This window comes from Lepus europaeus, chromosome 18 (assembly GCF_033115175.1).
Source record: "Lepus europaeus isolate LE1 chromosome 18, mLepTim1.pri, whole genome shotgun sequence".
Taxonomy (NCBI): Eukaryota; Metazoa; Chordata; class Mammalia; order Lagomorpha; family Leporidae; genus Lepus; species Lepus europaeus.
The window spans coordinates 3803947-3831483 of NC_084844.1; the positions used below are offsets into that span (position 1 = coordinate 3803947).

Sequence of the window (27537 nt, forward strand, 5' to 3'; positions counted from 1 at the left end):
ATGGCGGGAGAAGCCATCCAGGGAGTAACGTGGCGGAGAGTCCCATGGGAACACTTGACAGCGATGAGATGGCGTCTCAAGCAGCTTTGTGAGGGGAGCTGCCGCCCCTAGAGCGCCCGGCTGGAAACAATTAGGCCTCAGCCTCTCCCCCACAATCCACCAGGTTCCCCAGCGCCCCCACTCACGGCCGGCCCCTTCCCCGGTTGGATTCCTCCGGAGACGCCCCTCCCCCACCCCACGGGGACAGGTGTTTTCCACTTGACTCATCTCCCTTGCCTGCAGGGAAGCGGCAGCCAAGGGGGTCTGTGGGCGGCCACGGAAGCCAGCAGGAGTGCGCCACGAGTGGATGTGAGATGCGCATCGGGTTGGGGGACCAGCTGGCAGTCACTGCCCGATGGGCCCTTCACCGCGCAATGGGGCAAGCACTGGGCAGCTTCCTCCCCCGTCCACAGGAAGTCAACACAACCAAAGGGCACCCAGAGGGGACTTCTGTGCCAGAGTATGGAGACGGTCTGCACTGGCCCTGGGAGGGGGAGACACAGCCAACCCCACAGGGCAGCCCACGCCCCTGCTCTGTGATGTCAAACCCATAAGGCCCGGATCAGACCCTGCCCACTGCCCGAAGCATCCCTGGCCCCTGGGACTCACTCCCAAGAGTTTGATCGGAAGCAGAGAGAGATGGATGAGCAGGCTAGAACCACGGAAACAGCCACGGCCACGGCCACCAGCCGGGTGTCTGCATGGTCGTCAGAACCACACACCGGAGGATGAAAAATGCCCAAGTACGAAGTAAACACAGCAGGATACAAGATGCATGCAAAGATCCGAATCCCACGTCCCACACACACGTGCAGCCTGCACGCGGACACACACACGCACACGCCTGCGCACGCCCGCGCCGAGGGGAAATGACCCTCGGCTGGGCCCATGGTGGGTGTTCCTGCCGCCAGCACTGCACACAGCCCGCTGGAGCCGTTCAGGGATTAAACACTCAGCGCTGTTTGTGCCAAGCGCACCTTGCTGCGAACAAGCTGGGGGGGGGGGGGTAACCCAGCACGATGGGAAATACCTCCCGGTCCCCTGCTGCCCCCAAGGCCCAGGCCGGCCCCCCCCCGGGCCCTCCCTAACCAGCACCCCCCACCCCCCTTGCAGTGCAGAGCTTCCCGCAGTGCCCACCGGGGCTGAGCAGCCGCAGCCTGGGTCTGGGCCTGTTTAGGGAGGAATGTGTGGCCGCACAAGGGACCATTGTTAAGGCTCGGCTCTGACCGCAAGCTGCCTGCAATACTCTCCGGGCCCTGAAACCGGATCGAGCACTTCCTGGTGCAACCTTAGGCCTCAAAGCCCGGCTCGAGCCCAGGACAAATGTCTTGCGGAGAAATGCGAGACCAAGGTCAAAACAAACCCATGTGGGGCTCCCGCAGGAGGGGCCCCTGCAGCTGCAGCCTGCACGGGGTCAAGCTCCGGCTCCGGCTCCAGGAATGCCGGCCCTGGTCAGGCCAGTCTCCTCCAGCGGCAGCGAGGCTCAGCCTGTCCCTGAACAAACAGGGCTGCCCCAGGGCCGGGTCAGGGGCCAGGGAACCCAGAGAGACGGCGCCAGGGAGGCCGGGCCCTGTTCCCTGCTCTGAGGGCTCAGGGAAACCCCACCCCCAGCAGCCCATGGGCTCCAGGGGAGCAGCTGACCTCCCCACACCCCTTTCAGGACCAGCAGCGGTCAGGCAGCCGGGCAGGGCGCCAGTCTGGCCAGGGGGACCTCCCATCTGAGGCGGTGGCGGTGCCGTCCACTGGAGCAAGGGAGACAGAAGAGCAGCCCTGACCCAGTTGGCCAGTGGTCCCCATGGCTGCCACAAGGCGGGACCAGATCTGGGGACGTAGGGCCCAGGGGACACCCAGGGGGCAGAGGACAACTCCAGGAGCTAAAGGGCGGCCCCTGGGCTGGGGAGCCCCTCCAGTCGGGCGGGGACAGCAGCGCGTGCCACGCCCACAGCACACTTCTGAGTCTCGCGGCGGCATCACCCACAGGAGCCGGCATCACCCACAGGAGCCGAGGCGACACAAGGTAGCACCAGGCACAGGCACAGTGTGCGGCAGGCTGGCCGTGCCCCCGGGGGTGGGTGTGGCCAGCCCACCTGCAGCCCTACCCCTGTCAGTCCCACCTCCCCTGACAGCCGTCCGCCCCGGTGCCCCAGCCTGGAGGCAGGAAGGAGTTAACACTGAAGCCTCGGCCAAGACCTGGAGTCTCATGCCCCACCCCCACCCCGCGCGGGCACCCAGTGGCGTGGTCTGCGGTCCCCCTGGTGAAGAGAGAGACTCGGGCCAGGCAGGCTCAGGACCCGGAGGAGGATGTAGCCGGTGATGGGGCGGGCAGTGTTTGCAGGAAGCAAAACAGCCCAAAAGGAAGGCCTTAAAAATAGACAGCGTGCAGCCTCCAGGGAAGTCGGTACGCGGGCTGCCGGCAGCCCCTGGGCCCCAGGAGAACACGGACGGGGACAGCAGGCGACGTCCACATAGACAGAGGAAGATTTCCTCCTTGGAGGGGGCCACAGGTGGACGTCTCAGGCCGGGGAGGGTTTGGGAAGACAGAGCAAGGGCACTGCTCCCACAGCGCCCCTCCCCACCAGATTCTGCCCCCTCCCCACTCCTGGGCAGCAGCAGCTGATGAACTCCCCCGGGCTGGCCGGAGGCTGGTGCTGGGGGCCCCATCCACACAGTCCCTGCTCCCAGGGCAAGGAGGAACCGCTGCCCCACACCCACGCGTGCGTCTCTGCCCTGCCGGGGTCTCTGCAGCCAGGGAGGAGCCGGGGGAGCCTGGTCGGCCCCCGGCAGGGCCCAGGCCGCCCACCCGTCCAGTCTGATGATGGCCCCGGCTTGGGTGCCGGAAGGAGGCTGCTTTCTCTTGGCCACAGCTGCCCCTGACCTGGCGGATGCAGGCACCCCAGGGTTCCTGCCACCACAGCCCCCACCCAGGAGGCCGAGCCCACTCTGGAATGACGCTGGGAGGTGGGCCAGCCCCTGCCCTGTGGCTGGATTTCCCAGATGAGGCCAAGGAAAGGAAACAAGCCCCCTCCCTCCCTCCCTCGGCAAGCGCCGGAGGGGCCCTGGAAGGGACCCCAGCCCAGCCTCGGGCACGGCCGCCAGCAGCATCGGGCGCGAGCAGGAGGGCAGGCAGCGGCCGCTGCGGTCCACAGCTGGCCCTGGGGACCCCAGGCCTCCTCGCCCAGCATCACCGTGCTGCTGTCCCCCGCTGGACAAAGCCCCCAGACAACCTGGCAGTGCGGACACAGCCCAACCCCCTGCCTCTGCCCCCGCCTTGAGCCACGACAGAAAGGGGCCAGTGGGGTCTCTGTAGCCACGCAGAGTCTGCTCCATGCGGCACAGGACCAGCGACGGGTTTGCCGAATGTTCCACAGGCTCTAAGTTCCAGCTCCTGGGCCAGGCCTTTGGTGCCCCCGGGGACGCCCACACCCCACGGGGGAGGACCTGGATTTGAGTCCCAGCTCCTCTCCCACTCCAGCTCAGGTACTGGGGTCCCTGCCACCCACGCGGGAGGCCCGGATGGAGTTCCAGGCTCCTGGCCGTGGCCCGGCCCAGCCCTGGTTATAGGAACTTGGGGAGCGAACCACTGGATGGAAAATCTCTCTCTCTGCCTTTCAAATAAGTAAACAAGTAAATAAATAAATGCTAACCCTTAGAACCTGTAAACATGGCACAACTCGGCACAGGGATCTTCGCAGGACAGTTTAGGGTCTGGACACGAGCCTCCTGGATTCGGATGAGCCCTAAATCCATGACGAGGCCACTGTGAGAGATGGAACAGGAGGCAGCCACCCGGGGACGGGGGAGAAGGGCACGGCCTGATGGAGAAGGTGCCAGCGACAAGTCTCCCGCGAAGCAGCAGGCTGTCCCCCAGAGCCCGGCTCCACGGGGACCCCCACTCCTTGGTTTTGTGCGCCTGGCCTGCACCCAGAGCTGTGAGAGGATGCCGTCCTACTGCCTCCAGCCCCCAGCTCGGCTGTCCCAGGAGACAGACGCACCAACAGACCCTGGGGAGGAAGGGGGAGGCCTGGAGCCTGCAGCGTCAGCCCCTTCAGCTTCGGCAGAGCTCTGCGGCTTCCGAAGCCACTTCCTGCGGATGATTCACTGGTTCTGAGAAGGCTGCCCTAGAGGGGGCTGCGGCGGGCCTGGCCAGGCCGCGGGGCTGCCCCCAACGTCCACGCCCGCGGGTCGAGGCACCCAGACACCCCGCCCTCCGGGACGGCCCCAGCCACCCCAGGCTCCCCACGCCAATCACTCCCCACGTCCTCTCCCCTCCAAGGGTTCACAGGGGGCTGGGTTATGCGGCTGCCCTGGCTGTGGCCAGTCTGTCCCCACCAGGGTCAGGAGCCCCCTCGAGGCCCCCGAAGGCACAGCTGCCCAGCGCTCCCCGCTCCAGGCCAGAATCTCGGTCAGTGCTCCAAGGGCAGCCCCGCTCCAGGCCAGGCCTCCCCAGGAGACAGAACTGTCCGTGGCTCGCTCCTGCCATCACCTTGTGCCCATGGGGCCATCCCAGAGGGACTTTAAAAATGGCTCTAAGAGGGGGCCAGCACTGTGGCACAGTGGGCTAAGCCTCTGCCAGCAGTGCCGGCACCCCATACGAGTCCCGGCTGCTCCTATTCCAACGCAGCTCCCTGCTGTGGCCTGGGAAAGCAGCAGAGGATGGCCCAAGTCCTTGGGCCCCTGTACCCGTGTGGGAGACCTGGAAGAAGCCCCTGGCTCCTGGCTTTGGAGAGGCCCAGCTCCGGCTGTTGCGGCCATCTGGGGAGTGAACCAGTGGATGGAAGACCTCTCTCTCTGTCTCTCCTCTCTCTGTCTGTAGCTCTGCCTCTCAAATAAGTAAATACAAAATCTTTAAAAAAAAAAAAAAAGAAGTGGCTCTAAGATGCTGGGCTTCCCTGATCGTTCACTGAAAGTGACGGGCATGGGAGGGGGCACAGGGGAGGAAGGGGCTTCAGCCGCGAGTGAGGGGACGCTGGGCACAGGAGGGGCATCTCGCGGCTCAGGCTGGGGCCACCAGGGCAGCCCAGAGAGAAGCGGCTCCTCCCCGAAGGCTACAGGGACGGGGGCGGGTCTGGGACTGGGAAGGGAATGACGGGGCTCAGGGGAGCCCCAAATGCTACACATACCCCAGGGATACGGCTCTCCTGGGGCTCCCACAGCCTTTGGGGAGCCGCAGACGACCCCGTCCCGTCACCACAGCATTCCTTTGTGCGGAGTGAGAACCTAGGGTCTGGCTCCAGGTCACAGCACAGCCCCTCCATCGCATGCCACAGCCGAGCCCCCGCCGCCTGGCGACCCACCCCTTGCTCCTCGTCCCCACGCCCCAGGCCCCCAACCCCTGCCCCCTGACTTTAAGCTCCCCCAAATTCCACCTCCAGTGCACTCTCTGCCACCTGCAGAGGCCCCTCAGGGCTCCCAGGACACAGCTGCCCGGGGACTCCTGGTCTGGCCCTGCCCACGGGTGGTCAGCCCACGAGGGACCAGGACCGGTCAGAATCTGCTCTATGGCATGGGAGGGGTCAGCACGTGGGTCCAGTTCCCTGGTCCTGTGCCCGAGGAAGCGGCCATTCCTCGGGTGCCCAGCCCGAGGCGGGCCCCCTGCCTCCCCCTCCCCTCCCCTGTTGGGGGAAGTGATAAAAGTACTTTAAAAATGCAAAACACCCACCCAGCACCAGGGGCCACCTGGCCCAGGTGGAGGCATCTATTAATCACGCTGGCAGGGGGGCCTCCGAGGGCTCCGTGCGGGCCTGGGGGCCCAGGCCAAGCCAGCCTCACCCTAATTACAGGGGGCGGTGACCCCGGGAGCAGAGTTCAGGCTCCGGTCAGCCAGCACCCAGGGGCCAGCTGCTCCCCAGGCCTCCTGGCCAGGGAGGGGTCGAGGGTCCGTGCTCCCGCACGTGGGGGTGAGGACAGGGACCTTATAGCTCTGCACAGACCTAAGCCACTCGCCTGCTTTGGTGTCTGCTGACCCTAAGGCTGGGGGGAGGGGGGGCTTAGTTTCCATCCTCCAGGACAAGAGGAGCCACAGGGTGGGGCCTGCCATGCAGGAGAGGCCACAGCAGGACGCCAAGCAGACTGGGGGGGGGGGGCATCTGTGCCCCACAGGGGACATCAGACCCTGGGGAAAACCCCAAGCTCATCAAGCTCCAGAAGCTCCTTGGAAACCCAAGTCAGCAGGGGTGCGGCTGGGAGCAGGTGGAATCCTAGGCTTCCCCAGGGAGCCGCCGGCCAGGCTGGGGTCTCCACATGGGAGGTGGGGGTGGGGCCCAAAGAGGAGAAGGGCTGAGACTGGGGAAGGAGAGACTGAGATGTCCGGGGCGGTTCTGCCTCCTGGGAATGGGGGCTGGGGGAGGGGCTGGACCTCCTGCCTGGCCTCTGACCCCAGAATGACCAGCGCTGGACACTGGTCCCCAGGACGGGCGGCAGGCACCAGTACCTCGGCTCCACCCACACTGAAGAGGGGAGCCGAGCGGGTGTATAGGGGAAGGGTGTTGGTCCCCTCCCAAGACACAGCCAGTCAACAGCATAGAGAGCCCTACTGCCATGTGCCACGGCACACACAGAACCACAGGCCACTCGGAACCAGTCACCCAGCCTGGGACATCAGGACTGGTCCTGCCCTCCCCAACGTTCATCCCACTCACCCAAGCCTTGGCCATTCTGTTCCCACCAGGGTCGGCCACTGCAGCCACCGAACAGGCCCAAAAGCAGAGGATCCGTGAAGCTGTCCTCAGCCACCCGCAGGGGCGGCTACCCGGGGTCTACGTTCTAGACCCAGTGGCCAGCGTCTTACAAGGGGACGCCAGATACAGAGAGAGACGGAGCGGCCACGGACGGCGAGCCGGGAGGAAGTGGCCGCAGCCAGCCCTGCCCACACCTGCGTCTCCCAACAGGTGCTCCCCATGGCCGGGGCCTCCCCTGCAGGATGGCGCCAGGTGCCCAGGTCCCTCCTGGTCACGTGCACTCGCTGTGCCCACCCCCACCACTCCGCCAAGCTTCCAGACTGCAAACGGTTTGCTCTCTGCCTGCTCTTGCCCACGTTTGGAACCTCCACGTGCCCATCGGGTCTCGCACTCAAGGCTTCACGGAAAGACCCTCCTAAGGGGGCGCCGGCCCCCTGTACAGCCTGCACTTTCTCCCCAGGAGGGGCAGCCCAGACATGGTCCCTTGGACAGGCAACATGGGACCCTGTGGTCTACGACCTGCTTGGCTCTGGTGGACGGGTAACCCCCTCAGGACCACCCCCACCCCATACACAGAAGACCCTACTGTTGTGCCGGAGGCTGGGGGGAGGGGGCAGGGAAGGAAAGACAAGGAATTGTTTACAACCCTGGGTGCAGAGAGCTCCCTGGCTGACCCAGGTACCCCTCCTGCAGTCAGCTGTCCCATGACCTCTGACCTGCCTGCCAATCACCACTCCACCTTGTGAAGCCCCAGGCAGCAGGGTCCTGCCCACCAGCAGCTGCAAGGGACATCAGGTGAGAAAAGGGCCAAGGGGTCGGCACTGCGGCGAAGCAGGTAAAGGCGGCGCTGACATCCCCTATGGGCGCCGGTTCGAGTCCCAGCTGCTCCACTTCCAATCCAGCTCTCTGCAAATGCACCTGAGAAAGCAGCAAGTGCTTGGGCCCCTGCACCCGCGTGGGAGACCCGGAAGAAGCTCCTGGCTCCTGGCTTCAGCCTGGCCCAGCCTCTGCCATTGCAGCCATCTAGTGAACCAGTGGATGGAAAATCCATCCCTCTCTCTCTCTCTCTGTCTCTCTCTGTCTCTCCTTCTCTCTCTAACTCTGCCTTTCAAATAAATACAACTTGAGGAAGAGCAAGAGGAAGAAGAGGGCCAAGCCCCCAGGTGTCTAGAAATGAGCAGCAGGGACCCGAGCCCCCAGCCAGAGGCCTGTGAGAGGCGCTGGGGGCAGGGCACGGGGAGAGCCTGTCGCCCACAGGACTGCAGGCGGAGGCCTCCTCCTCTTCTTAACCAGAGAGGAAAAGTTTCAGCCTCCAGTGGCCCGGGGGCAAGCGCACACCATCTGCGCCCCACCCCAGGCGGGAGATGACCCCTCCGGCCTCAGTTTCCTGGGGAGGAACAGGAAGGGCTGGACTGGGAGGTCCCTTCCAGTCCGGACATAGCACCCCCACAAGGGCCGTTTCAAGGTCTGCCGCGGGCTCCCAGGGACATTCACTCCGGGGCCAACTTGGCCCAGCAGGTGCCAAGCCCGGCTCAGCGGATGGGGCCTGGCCAGCCGTGGACAGGGTGGTCAGCCTGGGATGGAGGGACAGCAGTGGCCCTGGCCCACTTGCCCCACGGCTGCAGGCGAGCCGGGCAGAGCGAGCCAGGGCCTGGGGACCCCCAGCGCCTCTCAAGCCTGGAGGGAGGGCGGCTGGGGGAGTTGCCTTTTTTTCTCAGAATAAACTTTTCAAAATAATCCCTTTTCTCCCTCACCATGCCAAGCAATGAAGTACTGTGCAGAACACTTGCAAAACACAGAAAAACACGAGAGGAACAAAGCCTATGACCCGCCCCCCGGGGGACCTCCAGGCCCTCCTGGGAGTCCCACCAGAAGGAAGCCCCCAAGACAGCCCTGGTGAGACCTCGGAGCTGCCCCCACTTCCTGGCAGTCGCCCAAGGACAATGACCAGCTTCAGCCACCACAGCTCCTGTGTGACAAGGGGGCGTGGCCATCAAAGTCCCCAAACCTTCCCAGGGGCTGGCTTCGTGCACCTGCTGCAGGAAGCAGGCAGGAGTCTCCTGCCGGGGGTCACAGTCGCCGCTGCCGCCCCCCACCCCCGCCCCCAGGGCCTCACATCCTGCCTGGCACGCGGAAGTCTGAGAAGGGTTTGCTGCGCCCAACCCGTGGCCGTCCACACTTCCTGAGCTCATCCCGTCACCACCTCAGATGGTGAATGACTCTCGTCCCATTTAACAGATGGGGAACTAAGCCCCGGAGGGGGGACAGAGCCCCGGAGGGGGGACAGAGCCCCGGAGGGGGAACCGAGCCTCGGAGGGGGGACAGAGGCCCGGAGGGGGAACCGAGCCCCGGAGGGGCCGACAGAGGGGCAGACGGCTCACTCAGCATCTCAGTCAGGCAGGAGGGAGACGACGGGAGCCAGAGGCTCCGCCCCCTGTGCTCAGCTCCCCTCTGGGGGCAACAGCCCCTGCCACAGCGGGCACTGTCCCCACTCCCCCACCCCGCCCCGGTGTTCCGGCCACCCTGCTGGTTCCCAAGCTGGCTCAGAACCCCGCTGTCCCCATGGGGCTGCATCGCACCCAAGCAGGGGTCAGCCCGCCAGGGAGACGCAAGGCAAGTCCCTGGAAGGTGGCACCAGGCAGGGAGCCAGGGAGTGGTGCTCAGTACAGGAGTGAGGCCGGACGACCTGGCTCTGTAGCCGGCACCTCGGCCTCGGCCACCCAGCCAGGCTCCCGGGGGATTAAGACACCTCGCACACGCAGCACACGGCCACGGCTGGCGCTGGCACGCAGTGGGTGCTCATTATTGAAAAAGAAAGGACAAGATCCGTCAGGGGCGGGGCCATGGGGCGGGGGAGGGGGTGGGGGTATGGGAGGGGGGACAGCTGGAAGGCTGGGATTTGGGTCAGACAAAGAATGCAGGAGGGAGGGAGGGAGGGAGGCCAGAGCAGTGACAGCTGGCTCCAGGGCAGCTGCTCACGGGAGCCCCTCTCCCCCACTGAATACCTGAGCGCCCCCAGCCCCAGTCCCTCACCACTGTCCCCACCCCCAGCTGCAGGGACTCCAGGCTCCCCACCCCCACCCCGGCCCAGCCCCTGAGGTTTCTTTTGTAGTTTGGAAAAAGAAAAAGAAAAAAAGCTGTCACTTCCACCCAGCCGCCTGGGCAGCTCCGTCCTCCCAAGTTAACACACAGCGGGCCTCTGCCAGGATCCCCCGCGGCTGACCGTCAGCTGCCGTTCACCCCAGCTTGGCACCCCCTCCCCCCGCATGGGGCTGGGTCCTGAAACCACCCTCTCCTGAAGTCCCCCCCCCCCAGGTCACCACCCACGCCTCCCACCTCCCTGCCCAAGGCACCTGCGCCAGGTGGGGGCACACAGGGACTCCCACACAGAGAACCAAAAGCAGCTGGCCAGGGTCGAACACCTGGCAAATTCCTGCTCCGGTCTCTGGTTAGGTGGCCCTTCCTCCAGGAAGCCCTCCTGAGTTCCACCCCCTCTCCTGGACACAGTGACTAGAACAGAACTGGCACTCAGCTGTCACCCACAGCCAGCTGCGAAGCAAACAGATGGAAGAGGCAGCAGCCTCCCCCCACCGACGCCCTCCTGGCCCGTCTCCACTGCCCGGGTGGTGGGCAGGGGGCTCCCAGCACTTCGCTTTGAACTAAAGGAAAAAACCCAAGCCCGACTTGTTTGCACCACGCGCTGCCGCCCGACCTTCCGCGGGGGACAAGGGGCAGGGGCCGGCGGAGGCCAGCAGGGAACTCGGCCCTTCCAGGCCTGGTCTGGAGCCAGGAAAACTCATCCTGTGTTACTGCAGATATCAGTCCCCAGGGGATGCAGGGCAGGGGCTGGCCCGCCCCTCACAGGGAAACTGCCCACCCACGTGGAACGTCCTCGGACCCAACGCCCCTGCACTGGGGGGGGGGGGGGGGGCACGTTTTCTTTGGGGGGAGGGGAGTCCTGCCTGGGAAACACAGAATGGACCAGAAACTCTCTCCCTGACAAGGGCAGCTCTCTGGGGAGGCCCACCGCGCGCCTGCAGGGTCCCCCACGCCCCTCCTGGGGAGGCAGGAGACGGCAGGGGTAATTCAGGCACCCAGGGAAGAACCCCAGGAAGAGGCGGGGTGGGGTCTCACTCCCGGCCATTCCGGGCGCCCCGGGAGTCGCTGTGGGCCTGCGTTTATGTTCCCCACTGAAATCGAGGTCTTCCTCTGAGCCTCAGGGCACTGGCAGCACTTTTGAAAGTGACCACACATTGGAAGCTTCTAGACCGTCTGCCGGTGCCGTCTGGACGGGGTCTCCAGGCTCCGTCCCGGGGGAACAAAACGGCCAGAGCCCAGCCGGAGCCCAGAAATGCCCCTGGCGCCGGGGGGTGCCTGCAGGCCAAGGGGGGGCCGCTCTGGCTGGAGGGAGAGCCCCAGCACGCAGCCGCACAGCAGCTCCGAGGGCCTCCGAATTTGGGAGAAACCAAGAGGGTGCTGGAGCAAGCTGCGGTGTGGCCACTTTCCCCCGGGCTTGCACAGGAGCCCAGCGCCCCGCTGGCCTTCGGGGACGGGCACAACAAAAATGACGCCGCCTGGACGTCCCCCGGCCTGCACACGCAGCCCATGGCTCCGGCCACTGACAGGGGCAGAGACACAGCCCTGCCCTGAGAGAGGCCAGGCAGGAAGGTGGGGCTATCCCGGGCTTGGGATCAACATGGATCCCTGGAACCTGGTCCTCAGGGCCTCCCTGCTGCCCCTGTGTGCTGGCCGTACCCAGCGAGAACCTGAGACTGTTGGTGGTGGCAAGCCAGCCCCGCCCCCTGCACTGCATGGTGACAGAAGGGCGCTGTAGCTATGCACAAAGCAAGGGGGGGGGGGGCACTGTGAGACAAGCTCCAGCCCTGGGCACCCAGGAAACAGCAGGTGGAGAAAGCAGGAGGGGCCCAGGGACAGGAGCACCACCTCCAGGCCTGCACTTCCCCTGGCGACCGTCCTGCTGGCCCCAGGGGCTCCAGCCCCAGGCGACTGGCTTCCCAGCACCCAGTCCCCCTCGCTTGCCCACTGGCCCCACAGGAGACGGCCGCAGCTCCGTGCTGTGCCTAGCAAGATCAGGCACGGGCAGAGGGCTCCCGGGCCAGCAGGCGCCCCTCCCTGCCCCATACCCCGTGGACAGTGGCCGCCGGGCCCCGCCACCGTCTTCACGGTCCAGCCACCCGGCACGTGCCTCTGTCACTGTCAGCACTTGACCCCGCGGCGAGCACGTGGCCCACCCATCTGTGACGCTCAGAGGCGGGGGTGGGGACAGCGAGGGGACCCCAGGCTCCAGGGAGAGGGCGGTGAGGCCCCCAGGGCAGAGTGTGAGGTGGGGGAGGGGCACGGGGGGTTCTCCAGGCTCCGGTGGCTGGTTTGCGGAGACCGCAAGGATGCTGCCAGCTGTCCAATGGGACCAGCTCGCCTGTGATCTTCAGCCACCCTGTGCATCTCACAGCATCCTCCAGCAGGGCGGGGGGGGGGGGGCTGTTTATAACTCCACTTCACGTGGAGGAAACTGAGGCTGGGGGCTCATGGCTTCCAGATGTCGGCCCAGCCCCACAGTCCAGCCTCCCCGAGGCCTCTCCCTGGGCACAGACACGGCTGAGCAGCCGCTCTCAGAAGCTTCCTGGGAGCCCCGTGTACAGAAAGCCCTTCTAGGCTGAGGCCCCCCCGGGGGGGTCACGGGCCCCCACCCGCCTCTCCCCAGATCCCTGGTCCATCGGCGAAGCTGACTGGCGGGCACTTGCCTGCCCCCTTCTCCCTGACAGGAACAGCCTGGGGCCTGCGCTGGACACGGAGCACCAGGGCAGCCGTGCCGGCGGCCATGGGAACCGCACGTGAGGCCCGGCCCCTCCAGGCTGCAGGCCACACCCCACAAGCCTCTGCGCCTCCTGCCAGAGGTGCCAGGTGCGGGGTGATGGGCCCCACAGGAGGTCTCGGCTGGGAAGCAGGAGGCCCATGCACCCAGCAGACCTCGTGGGAGGGGGAAGAAGGCGACACTGGGACCCAGGAGGCACCAGTGCCCTTGCCCCGGAGGTGCCTCTGTGGTCCGGTTCCCCCAGGGAGTCCCCCCCCAAAACCCTGCTAGCACATAGGAGGTCTCCAGGGCACAGCTACGAGGGTCTCCGAAGGGCAGGTGCCGACCTGTAGCTTTCCTCCTGGGCCTGCAACCCAGCTACGGCCAACAGCTGAGCGCAGCGGCCCTGCGCTGGCATGGGGGCGGCTTTTGTTACTCACGGAGCCGAGCTGTAATCGTGTTAGCGATAACAGACTTGGCCGAGTTCACGAAAGAGCAAGAGGCCGACGGCCCCTGCCTGGCCTCCAACGGCGAGAGGAAGGGCCGCCCTCCTTGCCACCCCATCGTGGGGCAGAGACGGCCACCACGGTCCTCTCCAGGGGCATCTGTGCCCCCGTGGGGAGGGCGGGGGATGAGACTCTGAAATCCACACCAGCGAAACCAAGCTCGGCTGCTTGTCCCAACATCGGGGTCTCCCTCTGGGGGGCGAGGCTGCACCCTCTCAGAGCCCGGGGCACCCCAGGGACACGGCCCGGACAGGGAGGGGCTAAAGGCAGGGAGTAAAGATGAAGAGAAAAAGAAGCCCCCAGGAGGGGTGATGCCCTCCCGACGGGCACGGGGCAGCGGCAAGAATCCTACCCGCACCCCCCTTCCACGCACCATGCACAGACACCCACGGGTGTGCATCTCTGGCCTGCGCACCCCGACCCCCAGCCCTGGGCCCCTTCCCTCTCTGCCCCAGTGTGCTACCCTGGCCTGGATACTGCCACCAGCTCCAAACCCCTCAGAGACACCCCATGGGGCCTTTGGGTTTTGGGACAGCTGCCCGGGTGTGCCCCGCACTCGCCCACCCGGCCTCTGGCCTTCCCACCTACCTTGCAGGAGCCGAGGCAGCAGGGGGGCACCCGGGGCAGAGAATGGGTGCTGCACCGCTCCCAGGCCCAGCTCCACTCCCGGCCGGGCCGACACGCCTGCCCCTTTGCTCTCGGCCAGCTGCCTCTCCTCACGCCCCAGCTCCCTGGGGCCACCCCGCTGCCGCCTGTGCCCCTGACCTCAATGCCCTCCTCCTCCCTCCCGCAATCCCGTCCCAGCTGCCCTCAAGGTCTGCCTGCTCCGTGGCGGTGGCGGATTCTCCCCGTCGGCCAGCAGTGACCTTTCCCTGCCCTGATTTGGAAACTGCCGGTGACGTGCCGGCTCTCCTCCCCCCGGGGCCCTGCGTCTCACCAACCTTCCACCGGCAAAGCTGCCCACCTCCCACCCCCCCACACACTGTCCCCATCCACCAAGCCCACGGCAGCCTCACGGGCCACCAGGCAGGGCCACCTTTCTGCTCCCACGTCACCATTCACAGCCCTGCACACACACGCGTGTCCTGCGTTTACATGCGTGCACACACTTGCGCTTGGGAAGCTTGGGGTGGGGGGCTTTAAGGCCTGGCTCCCCAGGGCAGGCCGTGGGGAGAATGACGCACGCAGGGGACCCAGAAGGTCCGTGGCCCTGCTCCCCGCTTAGAAATCTCTTCCCCAGGAGCCAGGAGGCTGCCAACCGCTGAACCAGGATGGCCTCAATGAGGCCATTGTCTGGGCTGTACCACAGGGTCAAGAAGCCGGCCTGGGAGGCGGCCCAGAGGCCCTCCCCAGACAGGGGCACGGACATCCCGCCAGCTCCGCCTCCTCGGGCCACAGAGCTCCCACGGGGACCCCTGCGCTTGTCCCCCAGAAAGCATATGGCCCACACAATGCCCCGGGCCCAGCGGCAGAGACCTCCACTGCCGCCAGTCCCCGCGGAGCTGCACGGAGCTCAGACCTGAAGGGGCAGCCGTCTCTCCTCTCCCAGCACAGAGCAGGCAGGGAGGGATCACACAGACCCGGCCCTGCCCCTGGACACTTGGGTAGACAGATGGCCCGCAGACGAGCGTGGGGGAGCCTGCAGCCTCCGAACAAAGCAAACCAGGAGACCCCTAGGAAGAACCCCGCCACGGCCAGACCAGCCGGCGGGGCTGAGCCGGCACCGCTCCGCCCACCAGGACTCCAAGACCGGGGAACTTGGGCCCACTCCTCAGAGCCACAGCCAAGGCTCTGGTCCCCACCAGGCGCCACCCCCACCCAGCAGATGGAGCTGCGCCCGGGCGACCCTGCGGGCAGCAGGCCCTGGATCCCAGCCCTGGCCACGGAAGGTGGGACACTCGGAGTGGTCACTTCTGCCTTGGCGGGGCACCTGGAACTCCTTCCAGCCCGGCCGCTCCCCCTCCCCGCCCATCGCGGGGCCCGGCCCAAGGCTGCCTGGGAGTCCCTCCAAGGGGCGGGGGCTCCAGGTCCAGGCAGCCGCAGGCCCGCCCCTCGGTAACCCTGCCCCAGAAGCGCTGGAGACCATTGTGTGCGCTTCCCCAGCGAGCGCGTTATTTACTCCCCCGGGCGCAGGACGCGGAGCCCTGGCAGCGGCGGTGGCGGCAGTCACGAGCACGCGCGTGCGCGCGCGCAAGTAGACCGGGACGGGATGCCAGCCCCACGCCGCGGGCGAGACGGCCCCGCGTCTCTCCACGCCGGGCAAACACTTTAAGAGGAGGGCGCCAAGCTGCTGTCCCTGGCCGCACACGCGCAAGCCCGGCTCCGGGAGGCGGATGAGGATGTCCCCCAACTCGGATCGGGGCCACAGGTCGCCCCCACGCCGGACCCTGCCGCAGCCTGGGCCGCGTCCGCTCGGGTGCGCCCGGCCCGCCCCAGCTCCGAAGCTGGCGTGGGGGAGGGGAGGGCTGGCCACCCGGGCAGGACGCGGCAGCCCACTGGGTCCGGGGCCTGGAGCTCTCTCCCCGTCCAGCCTGCGGGCCCCGGCAGCCGCGGCGGAGCGCGGGAGGAGCGAGCCGATGGGCGCCGAGAGTGAAACTGCGCGCCCGGAGGCGGCCGTGCCCCGGCACACACAAACAACAATGCAAGGAAGGAAGCCCCCCGGCTGCGCGGGGTCCCCAGACCCGGGTCCTCCACGTAGGCGACGCCCAGGCGCAGAGCCGCGGGCGCGCGTGACTCTCGGCGGGAGGGCGCCCCCTCGGGGGTCCCGCGCCCGGCCCGCCCGAAGGGGCCTCCCCGGCGTGCGCTCGCGGGCGCAGCGCCGCCGCCGGCCCGGCACCCACCTTCGAAGTCCGAAATAATCCCGTCCAGCTGCGCGTTGACCGCCGGGTCGGACATGGTGGCTTGAGGGCGGCGGGGAGGAAGCGCCCCCGGCCGGCCCAGGCCCTGCGCTCTGGCTGGGGCGCCGCGCCCGCCCTCCCGCCGCGTAGAGCTCGCCACCGGAGCCTCGCGGCCCCCAAGATCGGCTGAATGAATGGGGGAGGAAGGCCCGCGCCGGCCCCTCCCCGCGCGGCCGCCCCCGCCCCCGCCCCGCCCCCGCCGCCCGGGCGGATCAGGTTCCCGCACCCGGGGCCCGGCCTCCCCGGCGCGCACTGGCTGCTGCGCCCGCCCGTCAAGGCCGGGGCTGGGGGCTGGGGCTGGGGTCGCCGCGCAGGGACAGGCCGGTCCCGGGCGCTCGGACCCACCGCCCCCTCCTCCGTGCCCCGAGGAAAGCGACCGACGCGGCTGGGCCCCTCGCCTCTCCCCCCCTCCGACGCCCTGCTGCGGCCAGATGTGGGCGGATGTGGAGGCCGGGCCGGGCGCCGAGGGCCGGGAGCCCTCCCCTCCCGGGGCGCGGGTTCCTCCTGCGGGAGGTTTTATTGACGCAGCCAAACAAAGTTTGCCGCCGCCGCCGCCTCCACCGCCGCTGCCTGCTTCGCGCGCGCAGCGCCCGCGGGGGATGCGCGGCCGCTGGGCTCGGGGCGCGCGCAAGACCGCGGCCTGCAGGTTACAGAGCCGGGGTGCAGGGCCTCCACCCGCCCCCCTCGCACCCCCAGGCAATGCCTCGGCCAGGGGAGGGGGCCGGTGCTGGGCACCCCCCCTCCCCGGCCCACCCGGTAGGAGGGCTGGGGATGTGGCTGCCTCGACACCGAGGGCTTCCTGGAAACCCAGCGCCCAGCTGGGCCGGCCCCTCCTAAGGAGAAGGGGAGAGGCCCCCAGGGCGCAGACCCTGCCCGGCCCACACCTGAGGCTTGGCCTTTCTTCCCAGGCCAGGGATGAGCGGGACCTCCTCGGGCAGAAGTCCCCCGGGCTGGGACACAGTAAGGTCGCAAGCCCTCCAGGTGTGGCACCTGCAACCCAGGGGCCTCCCCCCCACTCACCCCGCGGGGCCAGCCAGCCCCCCTCCTCCTGCCTCCACCCCGAGGCCACTGCCCACAGCCTGGGTGGGCACCTCGCAACCTGTGTGGCATGGAGTAGCCTGTGAGGGCTCCTTCTGGGTCTGCACCGGTCACTGCCACTCCCCTCTGCTTCTGGAAGGCCCCAAGGGGGCAGGGGATGCTGGGCCCCGAGGCCGAGCTGGTCTCCTGCCCAGAATGCACTAGGTGTGGTGGACTCTGGGAGGGGCGGGAACCAAGCCCTTCTTTCTTTCAGACCAGCGCTCCCTCCCTCCCTCATGCTTTGGATGTTTTGAACTATTTTCAACCCAGTGAGTTTGTGGCCCCAGAAACTGCAAAACCACAGACATCTCAGATGTGCGCATGCCCTTGTCTGCTCCCAGAGAGCACGACCACGCCGGTAATGGCACCGCGACGGCCTCCACGCCGAGCGCTCGCCTGGACACCAACACCGCGGCCGGCCCCACGGGCCAGCCCCTACATGGCGGGCTCCACTCAGCCCTGGGCAAGTGCCAGGTGTGCAGGCCGGTGTCCAGCCCAGGCCCCGGTGGGTGCATTGTCCACTGTCTTTATAAAGAGCACCCGGCGAGGGCGGGCACCGCCGCGCCATTGTTCCCTCTGCCCGCGGCGCCTCCAGGCCGGCCCAGGCTCCGACCATTGTGCATTCGTTCTTTCCACGCACAGTGGGGCCAAACCACTCGAGTCTGCTTCCTTGGGGAGCCCGGCCAGGGTGCCCGCCTCGCCAAAACGCTCCCCATGGGAACCAGAGGACAGTGGCAGAGGAGAGAGTGTCCCGTGCCTGCATGGCGTCCCCAGCGCCTGCTCCCTCCCCTTGAGCTGAGGCCAGGGTACTTCCAGGTAAGAAGATTCCCCCGTTCCCTCAGGAAACCCATCCTGGGCTTGGCCACGCTCCCAGCCAGGAAGCCCACCCTTGTACCTAACCAACTGCTCCAACTGGACATCACTCATTTCCTCTGGGAAACAGCTGGGCAGCTCCCTTCACGTCCAGGTACCTTGTCCAAGCTTGGGGACAACCCAGTGTTGCTGTCTCCTCCCCGCCAACGTCACCCCTCCCCAGCCCTGCAGCCGGGTCCCCTCCACCACTCTCCTCTCCCACGGGCCCTGGGCAGGCAGACCAGCAGCAGCCGCTAAGGAAGGGAGCTCAAATCTGCCAAAGGACGCTCGCACTCAGTGAACACACGCACAGGCCTCCGAGGCCTCACAGGTGCACCACAGGACCCAGAAACAGACGTGTCCGTTGGAGTCTCAGAAGGTGCCCGACATTGTAGAAAGGGTCTTGAATGAAGCCACCCTGGACGAGGGGCCTTCTGAGAGACACACAGAAGGCACAGAGACCCGGAGAAAGAACACGGAGCCTGGGACTGGAGGAATGCAACTACAGCCAAGGGACCCCTGCAGCCCCCAGACGCTGCCCAGGCCAGGGAGGCCCCTCCGGAGCTCGGCGCCAAGGACACTTTGACTTCGGGCTGCCACCCTCCAGAGCAGTGAGGCAACACGTGTGTGTCGTTGACCAGGCTGGCGGTCACCTGTCACGCTGCCCCCGGGAAAGTCCTGGACGCCTTCTGCTCCCCCCTGGCCTCTTTCTTTGGCTCAAAGTTCCAGGTGGCAGAAGTGCCCGAGAAGTCACCAAAGCCGATGTAGGGAGTGACACGGCCTGCAGGTGGCTGCCCTGTGGGGACAGCGAGTTCTCAGGACGGGCAGGGCCAGGCACGAAAGGCCCCGCTCTGAACTGGAGCCTCCCAGAGCATGGGAAAGCAGGCGGGAGGAAGCAGGCGGGCGGAAACAGCCGGGGACCCTGGGCCCCCAGGTACAGCCCCGGGCAGTGGAGCGGGCGGGGGAGAGCACAGAGGGGCCGTGGCGCTCAGCCAGCTGCTGAGCCTCTTCCGCACACCCCACTGAGCAACCAGACCTGGGTCCTGGCACGAGGCCGCTTCTCCAGGGCAGCGGCCGTGGGGGCTCCACTCTGCACGGGCCTGGCACACAGTGGGGCTTCACTGGGCTCCACGCCTTTAATCCGGCGGCTGCTGGGCCTGCCACAGCCCCCCCCCCGGAGCTCACAGCCTGTGCCACAGCAAAGTGCACCACACCCACCCTCGATGCTCAAGCCCCTGTCTCTCACTCCCATCAGCCCCCTTCTAGCGGGAGGCACCTGCAGGTCGACCCCTCCTCCCACTGGGGGCTGGCTCATGTCTCACCCTCTGGGATAAGGGAAACGAACACAACGCCTGATCTGGAGCCTTGGTCTGCTCCCTGGTGCCTGTTTCAAGTTACCATGGTGACATCACTGCGTGTGATGAGCAGCCTCTAATACAGTGTTTGCAAATGTAGCCAAAATCCTAGCCCTGAGCTGTTTGTCTCTATATTACCTTTGTTTCAAATACAATCACTTGAAAGACGTTTGTATCATATAAATGGAACAGGCATTTTATTTCTAGGAGAGCGATGCACTTTCACTGGGGCAAAATGTAGATAACAGGGCAGGGGCTTGGCTCCGGGGGCTCAGACGCCCCCTACTGGAGCTCCTGGGATGGAGTCCCCACTCTGTTTCCGATCCAGCTTCCTGCCTACGCACTCGCTTGGAGGCAGCAGGTGACGGCTGAAGTCCCTGGTCCCTGCTGCCCATATGGGAAACCCAGATTGAATTCCGGGCTCCTGGCCTCAACTTGGCCCAGCCCTGGCTGTCTGGGGCGTGAACCAGTGGATGGGAAGAACTGTCTGTGTGTCTTTCACATAAAATGAAAACCAACACAATTTTAGGGCAAGCAGTGTGGTACAGCGTGTGAAGCTGCTATTAGGGTGGCGGCTACTCCTGTTGGAGCGCCTGGGCCCGATCCCAGCTCCACCTGAGACCCAGCTCCCTGCTGGTGCACAGCCTGGGAAGGCAGCAGGTGATGGTGCGTGAACACCCCCTGCCATCCATGGGGTGCCCTCCGTGGAGTTCCGGGTTCCCAGCTTGGGTCTGGGCATTTGAAGAGGGAACCAGGGAACGGAAGACCTTTTGATATCTACTTCTCTCTCCCTTTCTCTGCAATTCTGCCTCTCCAATAAATAAAAATAAACTTTAAAAAAAAAAAGCTAGCTGAATAGCAAACTTGAGCATTTTAGTCGTGTTTAGATGATGTCAAGGTCAGTGGCATTAGAGGTATTCACCTTTGCCCATCTCCACCGGCCATCTGCAAAGCTTTCTCTTCCTCCCAGCTGAAACTGTCCCTGTGAGACAAGGACTCCCAGTCCTGCCCCCCCCCAGCCCCGGCAGCCCTGTCTGTCCGTCCTGCTTCCCCAGCCCCGGGCAGCCCCATCTGTCCTGCCCCCCCAAGCCCCGGCAGCCCTGTCCGTCCTCCGTCCGTCCTGCCCCCCCCAGCCCCAGCAGCCCTGTCCGTCCTGCTCCTCCAGCCCCGGCAGCCCTGTCTGTCCGTCCTGCCCCCCCCCCCCCAGCCCCGGCAGCCCTGGTCCACTTTCTGTTTCTACGTGTTGGACTCTCCAGGAAGCTCACTGAAGCGGGATCACACGGTGTGGGGCCTTCGCTGGCTCACGTCACGTGGCAGGAGTGTCTTCAGGTTCCCCGGGGCGTAGCATGTGTCAGGAAGTCCTTCCTTTAAAGGCTGAATGGCACGGGGTCTGCAGCCCTCAGTGGACACTGAGGTGCTCCCCACTTTTGGCTGTCGTGCACGGCACAGCCGTGACCACGTATCAGTCCGAGTCCTTGCCTTTAATTCCCTGGGGTCTGTAACCACAAGTGGAGCTGCTAAAGAATACGGTAATTTTATATCATTTAGTTTTTCTAAAGATTTATTTATTTGAAAGTCAGTGTCACACAGAGAAAGGGAGAGAGAGAGAGAGATAGCTTCCATCTGCCGATTCAGTCCCTAAATGGCTGCAATGGCAGGGGCTGGGCCTGGAGCCTGGAGCTTCTTTTGGGGGCTGGCAAGAGCCCAAGCACTTGGGCCATCCTCCGCTGCCTTCCCAGGCCACAGCAGAGAGCTGGATCAGAAGTGGAGCGGCCAGGTCTCAAACTGGTGCTCATATGGGATGCCGGCATTGCAGGCGGTGGCTTAACCCACTACGCCACAATGCCAGCCCCTATCGTTGACTTTTAAATGATAATTCATATATAACTCATTCCTAATTTTATATATTTTATAAAACATGCATTTCAATGTAATTAAGATGCGTGATTATATGTGAAATAGAGAGCTTACATGTCTTTATGAGATTTATAAAACATCTCTGTGGCGACAGGTGGAGGATTCGATCTTTGTACTGCCTCTGCTCGGTCCCCAGCACCACACCCCAACCCCTCCCCCACGGCCTCACTGGCCCTAGGCTCCTCCCTCCTGCCGGCTGCGGTCCCCTAACTCTGAGTTCACCTCCCCTGGCCTGACACTCAGACCAAAATGCAAACTCCTCACCGAGACAAGTCTGACACACCCTGGCCCCTGCCTGTGTCCCTGCTGGCCTCCCTCCTGCCCCCCACACCTGCGCCAGCGGTCGGCTCTATGCTCCCCGGCTCCCCCAGCTCCCTGTCTGTCTTTTTGGTCTTAACCATCGGAGGGACTATCCCCGGGTTCCTCTCCCGACTTCTTTGCCTGTGGGCACACAGCACAGACCATCCCCCGTCCCTGCTCAGCGCTGGGTGGTGCCTTTGCCTTTGCAGCACGGAGGGTCACGGTGACCCCCGACGGGGCGGGAGGATGCTCAGACCTCACAGGGACCCTATGCACGCCTGCCAGCCCCAGTGCAGACCAGCGCCAGCCCCTACACATCCAGAGTCCTGAGCCGGACACCAAGGCCCCAGGACCATCCCCGCCTCCACGTCACACGTGCCGTGCCGGGGACAGCCCCTGGGATCAGGACCACTCCATCTCTTCGGAGCCAGCCGATGACACCCGCGAGGTCTGTAGACACCAAAGCCCCCTCCCATCATGCGCTCAGCTTGGAGCCCGGGAAGGACCAGCTCGCCACGCCCCCAGCCCCGCCCCACCAGCTCCTGGGGAAAACCTACAGCCAGAGCACAGTGGCCGGCTCTTATCTCCGGGCCGGCCCGGGACTTTCTAAACAGAGTAAATGCTTCTGAGTCATGGAGGCTCTGCTCCGTCCCAAGGCCCTCCCCCACCCCACCCCACCCCCCAGCTCCAGGGGCCACGCTGCGTGGGGCTGAATCAGCCTGCAGCTCCCCAGCCTTCCTGGCTCGGAGCAGGAACCGCCCAGGCCTCCTGTTTTCAGTTTCCTCCATGAACGTTCCTGCCTGCAGTGACCTCAAACCGAGGGGACGCTGGGCTGGGGGCTGGGGGCTGCGCGCGGAGGACCGAAGCTGTGGGTGGGAGCTGTGGCTGCTCCACTGCCCCCCACACACACACCAGCAGACCCCCAGATCACCACCCCTGGCCTCGAGCCTTTATCTGCACGACCATGAGCACTGATGGGTTGGTCCAGGGTCTGGGATGTCCCCACCGGCTTCCGTGCGCTCTAACCCAGGGGGCAGTGGGGGAACAGAAGAACTTGTCTGGGGGCTCAGCTGACTTTCCCATCCCTGCGGCTTCACACAGCCCCACCCCCACCCCAGACGCGGCTCCCAACCCTCCCAGGCTGGAGCTGCAGAGAGGTGGCTGGCCACTGGGGGACAAACAGCCTCTGCCCTTCCAGTGGCTCTGCAATGGCCACACCAGCCCGGGACCGACTCCACCACCAAGCAGCCAGCAACAGAGGCCTCGGCTAGCATCGCCGGCTGTGCCAGCTGCAGACGCCTCACCCTGGGGGCAGCCCTGGGCCCTGGCTGAGCCATGAGTCTGCCTGGGCGGCACAGGCTGTTCCCAGGGGCCCGCAGTGTCCTGGCTGACCCCCCTCGCTCTCCAGCAGGCATCCCGCTGCTCGGGGCCCAGGGCTGGCGGCACCGTGCCACCGCCGCAGTGTGGGCACCAGAGCTGAGTCACTGGCCTGCCCTAGCTCCACGTCAGCAGGGACAATGGGGGCCCAAGCAGAGAAGAAAGCGCTGAGTTCTAAAGTCACCACGGTGACCAGCGTGGTCCCGGGGGGGCGGGGCCTCCCTGTGTACTCCCCACCCCCACCCTGCCCCCACCCCAAGCTCCAGCAGGTGGAAGCAAGGAGACTGCACGCAAAGCAGTTGGGGAAGGCAGGAGCAGGGGCCTCCCCGCTGGGGGCCCCTCGGAAGGGCCTGCAAGCGTTACCTTGCCACCCACAGCCCCACTGGAGTCCTCATGTGGACCCTGCCCCACACGCCCGTCCACCCTGCTCCTGCATACCCCCAGTGACGGGGAGCTCAGTACCTCTCAACCCCATTGCCAGCTTTGTTTCCAAAAGAGATAAAGTGAGCAGGGTAAGAAAGAGAGACGGAGGGAGGTGAAGGAGATGAGAGATGGAGACAGAGAGGACTCCCATCTGGGGGACCCGTGTCCCTTTCGCTTGCCCAGGGCAGAGAGGGGAAAAGTGTGGGACGTGGGTCGCTGGCCGAGCTTTCCAGGAGTCCCCTGTGCTGCGACAGAGACTAAAGGCCACAGAGGTGCACGGAGGGGCTGGGGACATCACCTCCTCCACACCCCGACAGAGACGTGTGGCCCCGGCTGTGGGCTTGCCCTGCCCAAGGAGAGACCTGCCTGTCTAGCAGTGGTCACAAACAGGAGCTTTGGGAAACGCCTGGGCCTGCACCACTGCAGACTGCTCTAGACGCATGAGGCTGGGGCGGCGGCCTCCCGGCCCCCCCGGCTCTGCCCCCACTCAGCCAGCGACCCCGAGGCCTCTGGCTGCCCTGAACTGTCCCCAGCAGGCAAATCCAGGATCCATGGGAGACAGGGGTGACGCCTGGGCACTCTGCCCCAGGTTCCAATGACGTCAGCAGAAAGGCCCCGGTGTTTAGGGGCAGGATCCTGTGCTGGCAGCTCCGGGGCCAGCTCTGCCTGTCACCCCTCCTGGCTGTCACCAGCCAGCTCTGCCTGTCACCCCTCCTGGCTGTCACCAGCCAGCTCTGCCTGTCACCCCTCCTGGCTGCCACCAGCCAGCTCTGCCTGTCACCCCTCCTGGCTGTCACCAGCCAGCTCTGCCTGGTGGGCACCACCACAGGAGGATGGAGGGGAAGGGGGGGGGAGAAGGACAAGGGGGGAGGAGGGGGAAGGAGAGGAGGAGGGGAGGAAGAGGGAGAGAGGAAAGAGGAAGAGGAGGGAGGAGGCAGAGGATTGGGAGTAGATGGAGGGGGAGAAAGGAGGAAGGGGGAGGAGGAGGAGGAAGGAGGGGGAAGTGAAAGGGGAGGAGGGGGAGGGAGGAGGAGAGGGAGTGGGAGAAGGAGGAGGGGAGGGGGAGGGGGAGAAGGAGGGGGGAGGAGAAGGAGGGAGGAAGGGGAGGAGAAGGAGGGAGGAAGGGGAGGAGAAGGAGGGAGGGGGGAGGAGAAGGAGGGAGGAAGGGGAGGAGAAGGAGGGAGGAGGGGGGAGGAGAAGGAGGGAGGGGGAGGAGGAGGAGGGAGAAGGAGGGAGAAGGAGGGAGAGGATTGGCAGGAGAAGGAGGGAGAGGGGAGAAGGGGGAGGATTGGGAGGAGGAGAGGGAGGGGGAGGGGGGGAGAGCAGCTGAGCTCTGTCCAGGCCAGGTCCTCAGAAGACAGAGGTGGCGTAGCCACCCGCTGGAGTTTGCTCCCCCATCGGGAGAGGGGTTTGTGCCACCAGATGCACCCAGGCCGCAGGGACCCCCACCCCCTGCACCTGAGAGGCAGCCGGGGTTGGCCCGCAGCCTGAACAGAATGCTCCCCTGGGGGGGGGGGGGCGCTGAGCCCCCTCCAGACGATCTGGAGATGGGAAATGAAAGCCTCCCGACCCGAGCGGCACTGGAGGACGGCCAGCGGCCAGATGCGCCCCAGTGAACGAGGGGACCCCGGCCCCGTCTTCCCCCGCTGCAGCCACCCTGGCTAAGCTGTGTGAGGGGAGAGGGGCAGGCACAGGGGACAGAGGCTGCCGGGCCCCTGGCTTCCAGGGACCTGAGCGGCCACACCCCATCCGTGGACAGGGCAAACACGGGTGGCGTGGGAACGCAGCAGGCCCAGGGCCCGAGGGGCCAGCACCCCCTTCCCACCTGTGGCAGCCACATCTCTGGGGAGAGGCTATGGGGTTCTGCTATCTACTTTGGCCCCCTTAGCTTGGGGCTCTGGGCTGCCCCCCTCCCCACCCAGGATCCTTCCCAACCTAGATGCCACGCTGTCAGTGCCATGGCCCGAGTGACGTGCAGAAGTGACCCCAGCCCGCTGGCCTTCCATCCCCAGATTGAGGGCCCAGCAGGTGGCCAGGCCCTCTGACCTCCTCTCCCCACCCTCGGGTCCCTCTCGCAGCCCCTCCTCTGGGCCTGTCTTGTTCTGTCCTCTGCTGAACAGATCCATCCCAGCTGCCCGGGGCTGGCTCACCGCAACCATTCAGGTCTCAACACAAAAGCTCCACTTCCTCCCAGAAGCCTTCCTGGAACCCCCGGATGATGGGATTCTCCTCTGGGGCCCCGCCTCAGTTTTCCCAGTCCACGGGCAGCCTCCACCTCAGGCCTCTCTGCCCACGTGGCACCCAGACCCTGCACAAGTGTGTTGGGACGCGAGGGCTCTGCACACACCTGGCAGCTACATCAGCCTGCTCCCCTGGAGGCCTCCTCCCGCCCCCACCTTCCTGCCTGGACCCTGGGATCAGGAGCCCCAAGCAGCAAGGGGGGAGAGCCGCGGGTGCAATCTCCATCTCGCGTGGAGAGCCCGCCCGCCCGCCCGCCAAGGCAGGAAGCGCTGGGCGGCGCCCGCCCTCGCCCGCAGGCCTGCGAGCCATATGGGCCAGCCTGCACACAGCTGTTCTCCAACAGAGAGAAATTTCTCACCTTCAAGAACAGGGTGGAGACATTCCCAGACAGGGCCACGGGCCCCAGCTCTGGCTCGTCCCGTGGGGCCGGCCACAGACCCAGTGACCTGGGTGAGCACACCAGGGCGCCGAGCGGGGCGGGGCGTCTGCCCCCTCGTCCAAGCCTCCCGCAGGAGCACGCACCTGCTCACATACCCAGGTAGCGCCTCTCCCATGGGGAGGAAGCGTGCATGTCGGAGGCCAGCGCCTCTCGGCCCATCCCGACACTGACCGAGCCGCGTGGTGCGTGGGGTTATCTGGGCCGGCCATAGAGACTTGACCACGCAATCATGAATACCCTAGAACATTCAGGAAAACCCAGCTGTGTGCAATGGGGGCTGCACATCCCCGGCGCATCCATCCCCCCCTGCGGAAGCGGCCATACTCCTGACCCCGGCTCCCACCCGCCTGCAGTCACCCCGGGCACAAGATGACGTTGACCGCGGTCAGCCCTCTGTGCTCCGTCCTCCCTCCTAGCAGGAGGGGCTGCTTCCCGATCTAACCCCGGGACAGCAGGGCTCGCCAAAGAGGGCGGGCTCAGCTCACCCCGCTAAACAGAAACTGCTGCGCCAATCTCCCAGGGAAATTTAAGGAAAGGAGGAAAGCGGGCGGGCACTGGACACAGAGGGTGAGATATAAGCCACACCCACACCAGAGTGCCTGGGTGCCAGTCCCAGCTCCACTTCCAATCCAGCTTCCTGCTAACGCACACCTGGGAGGTACTCGGCCCCTGCCACCCACGTGGAGACCTGGATGGAGCTCCTGGCTCCTGGCTTCAGCCTGGCCCAGTGCTGGCTATAGTTGGCATTTGGGGTTGAACCAGCAGGGGGAAGATCTCTCTCTCTCTCTCTCTCTCTCTCTCTGCCTTTCAAATACATTTTAAGAAATCAAGAAAATTTAGAAAGAAAAGATGGGGGCTGGTGTTGTAACACAGTAGATTAAACCACTTGTGATGCCTGCATCCCTTATGGGCGCTGGTTCGAGTCCCGGCTGCTCCACTTCTGATCCCGCTCTCTGCTGTGGCCTGGGAAAGCAGTAGAAGATGGCCCAAGTCCTTGGGCTCCTGCACCCACGTGGGAGACCCGGATAAAGCTCTGACTTCAGTTTGGCCCAGCCATTTGGAGAGTGAACCAGCGGATGGAAAACCTCTCCCTCTCTCTCTCTCTCTCTCTCTCTCTCTCTGACTCTCCTTTTCAAATAAATAAATAAATCTTTAACTAAAAGAAGGTTGAAATCCATGCCTCGGTTTTCCACAACATGCCTTTTCCACAAACTTTTTGAAGACTCTCATATGCGTGGATTTCAAAATGTTTGCACCAAAATGAACGTCCCCACTAACTCCAGCCCCCACGCTTTTGCGAAGCTCTCCGCTCTCACACACGCCTGTTTAACCCCTGTGTTATGGGCGTGAGAGCTGGACCTGTGGCGGCGCGAGGCGTGACTGAGGGCTGCACGTCCATGACAGAGCGGGCCGCCTAGGAGCCGTCCTGCGAACGTGAGGTGTCCATAGGTGGGTAACTGGCGCTCATAGGCGTTCTGGGTGGGTAACTGGGGAGGCAGCGCTACACGAGAGATCTGGCAGTCCGTCCGGAATCATCGGTGACTGTGGGTTACTGAAAATGCACCACAAGCAAAATGAGATGGACCTGGGGCCAGCATTGTGCCACAGCAGGTTAGGCTGCCGGC

The 27537-nt window shown here is 65.4% G+C and overlaps 1 protein-coding gene across 5 annotated transcripts in view; it reads right to left on the reverse strand.

Moving 5' to 3' along the window:
* SEPTIN9 (septin 9) overlaps positions 1 to 27537 on the reverse strand; it is a 136600-nt gene that overhangs the window by 61434 nt on the left and 47629 nt on the right. Inside the window, exon 1 of one of the 5 annotated variants that reach the window (XM_062215572.1) lies at positions 17023 to 17056. The exons of 2 other annotated variants lie outside the window; for them this stretch is intronic. In XM_062215572.1, coding sequence (XP_062071556.1) covers positions 17023 to 17041 — 19 coding nt within the window. In that variant the 5' untranslated portion in view covers positions 17042 to 17056. Of the gene's footprint in view, positions 1 to 1402; positions 1422 to 15874; positions 15994 to 17022; positions 17057 to 27537 lie in introns of those variants that run through there. 2 more of the 5 variants (XM_062215570.1, XM_062215573.1) reach the window with 2 other exon arrangements.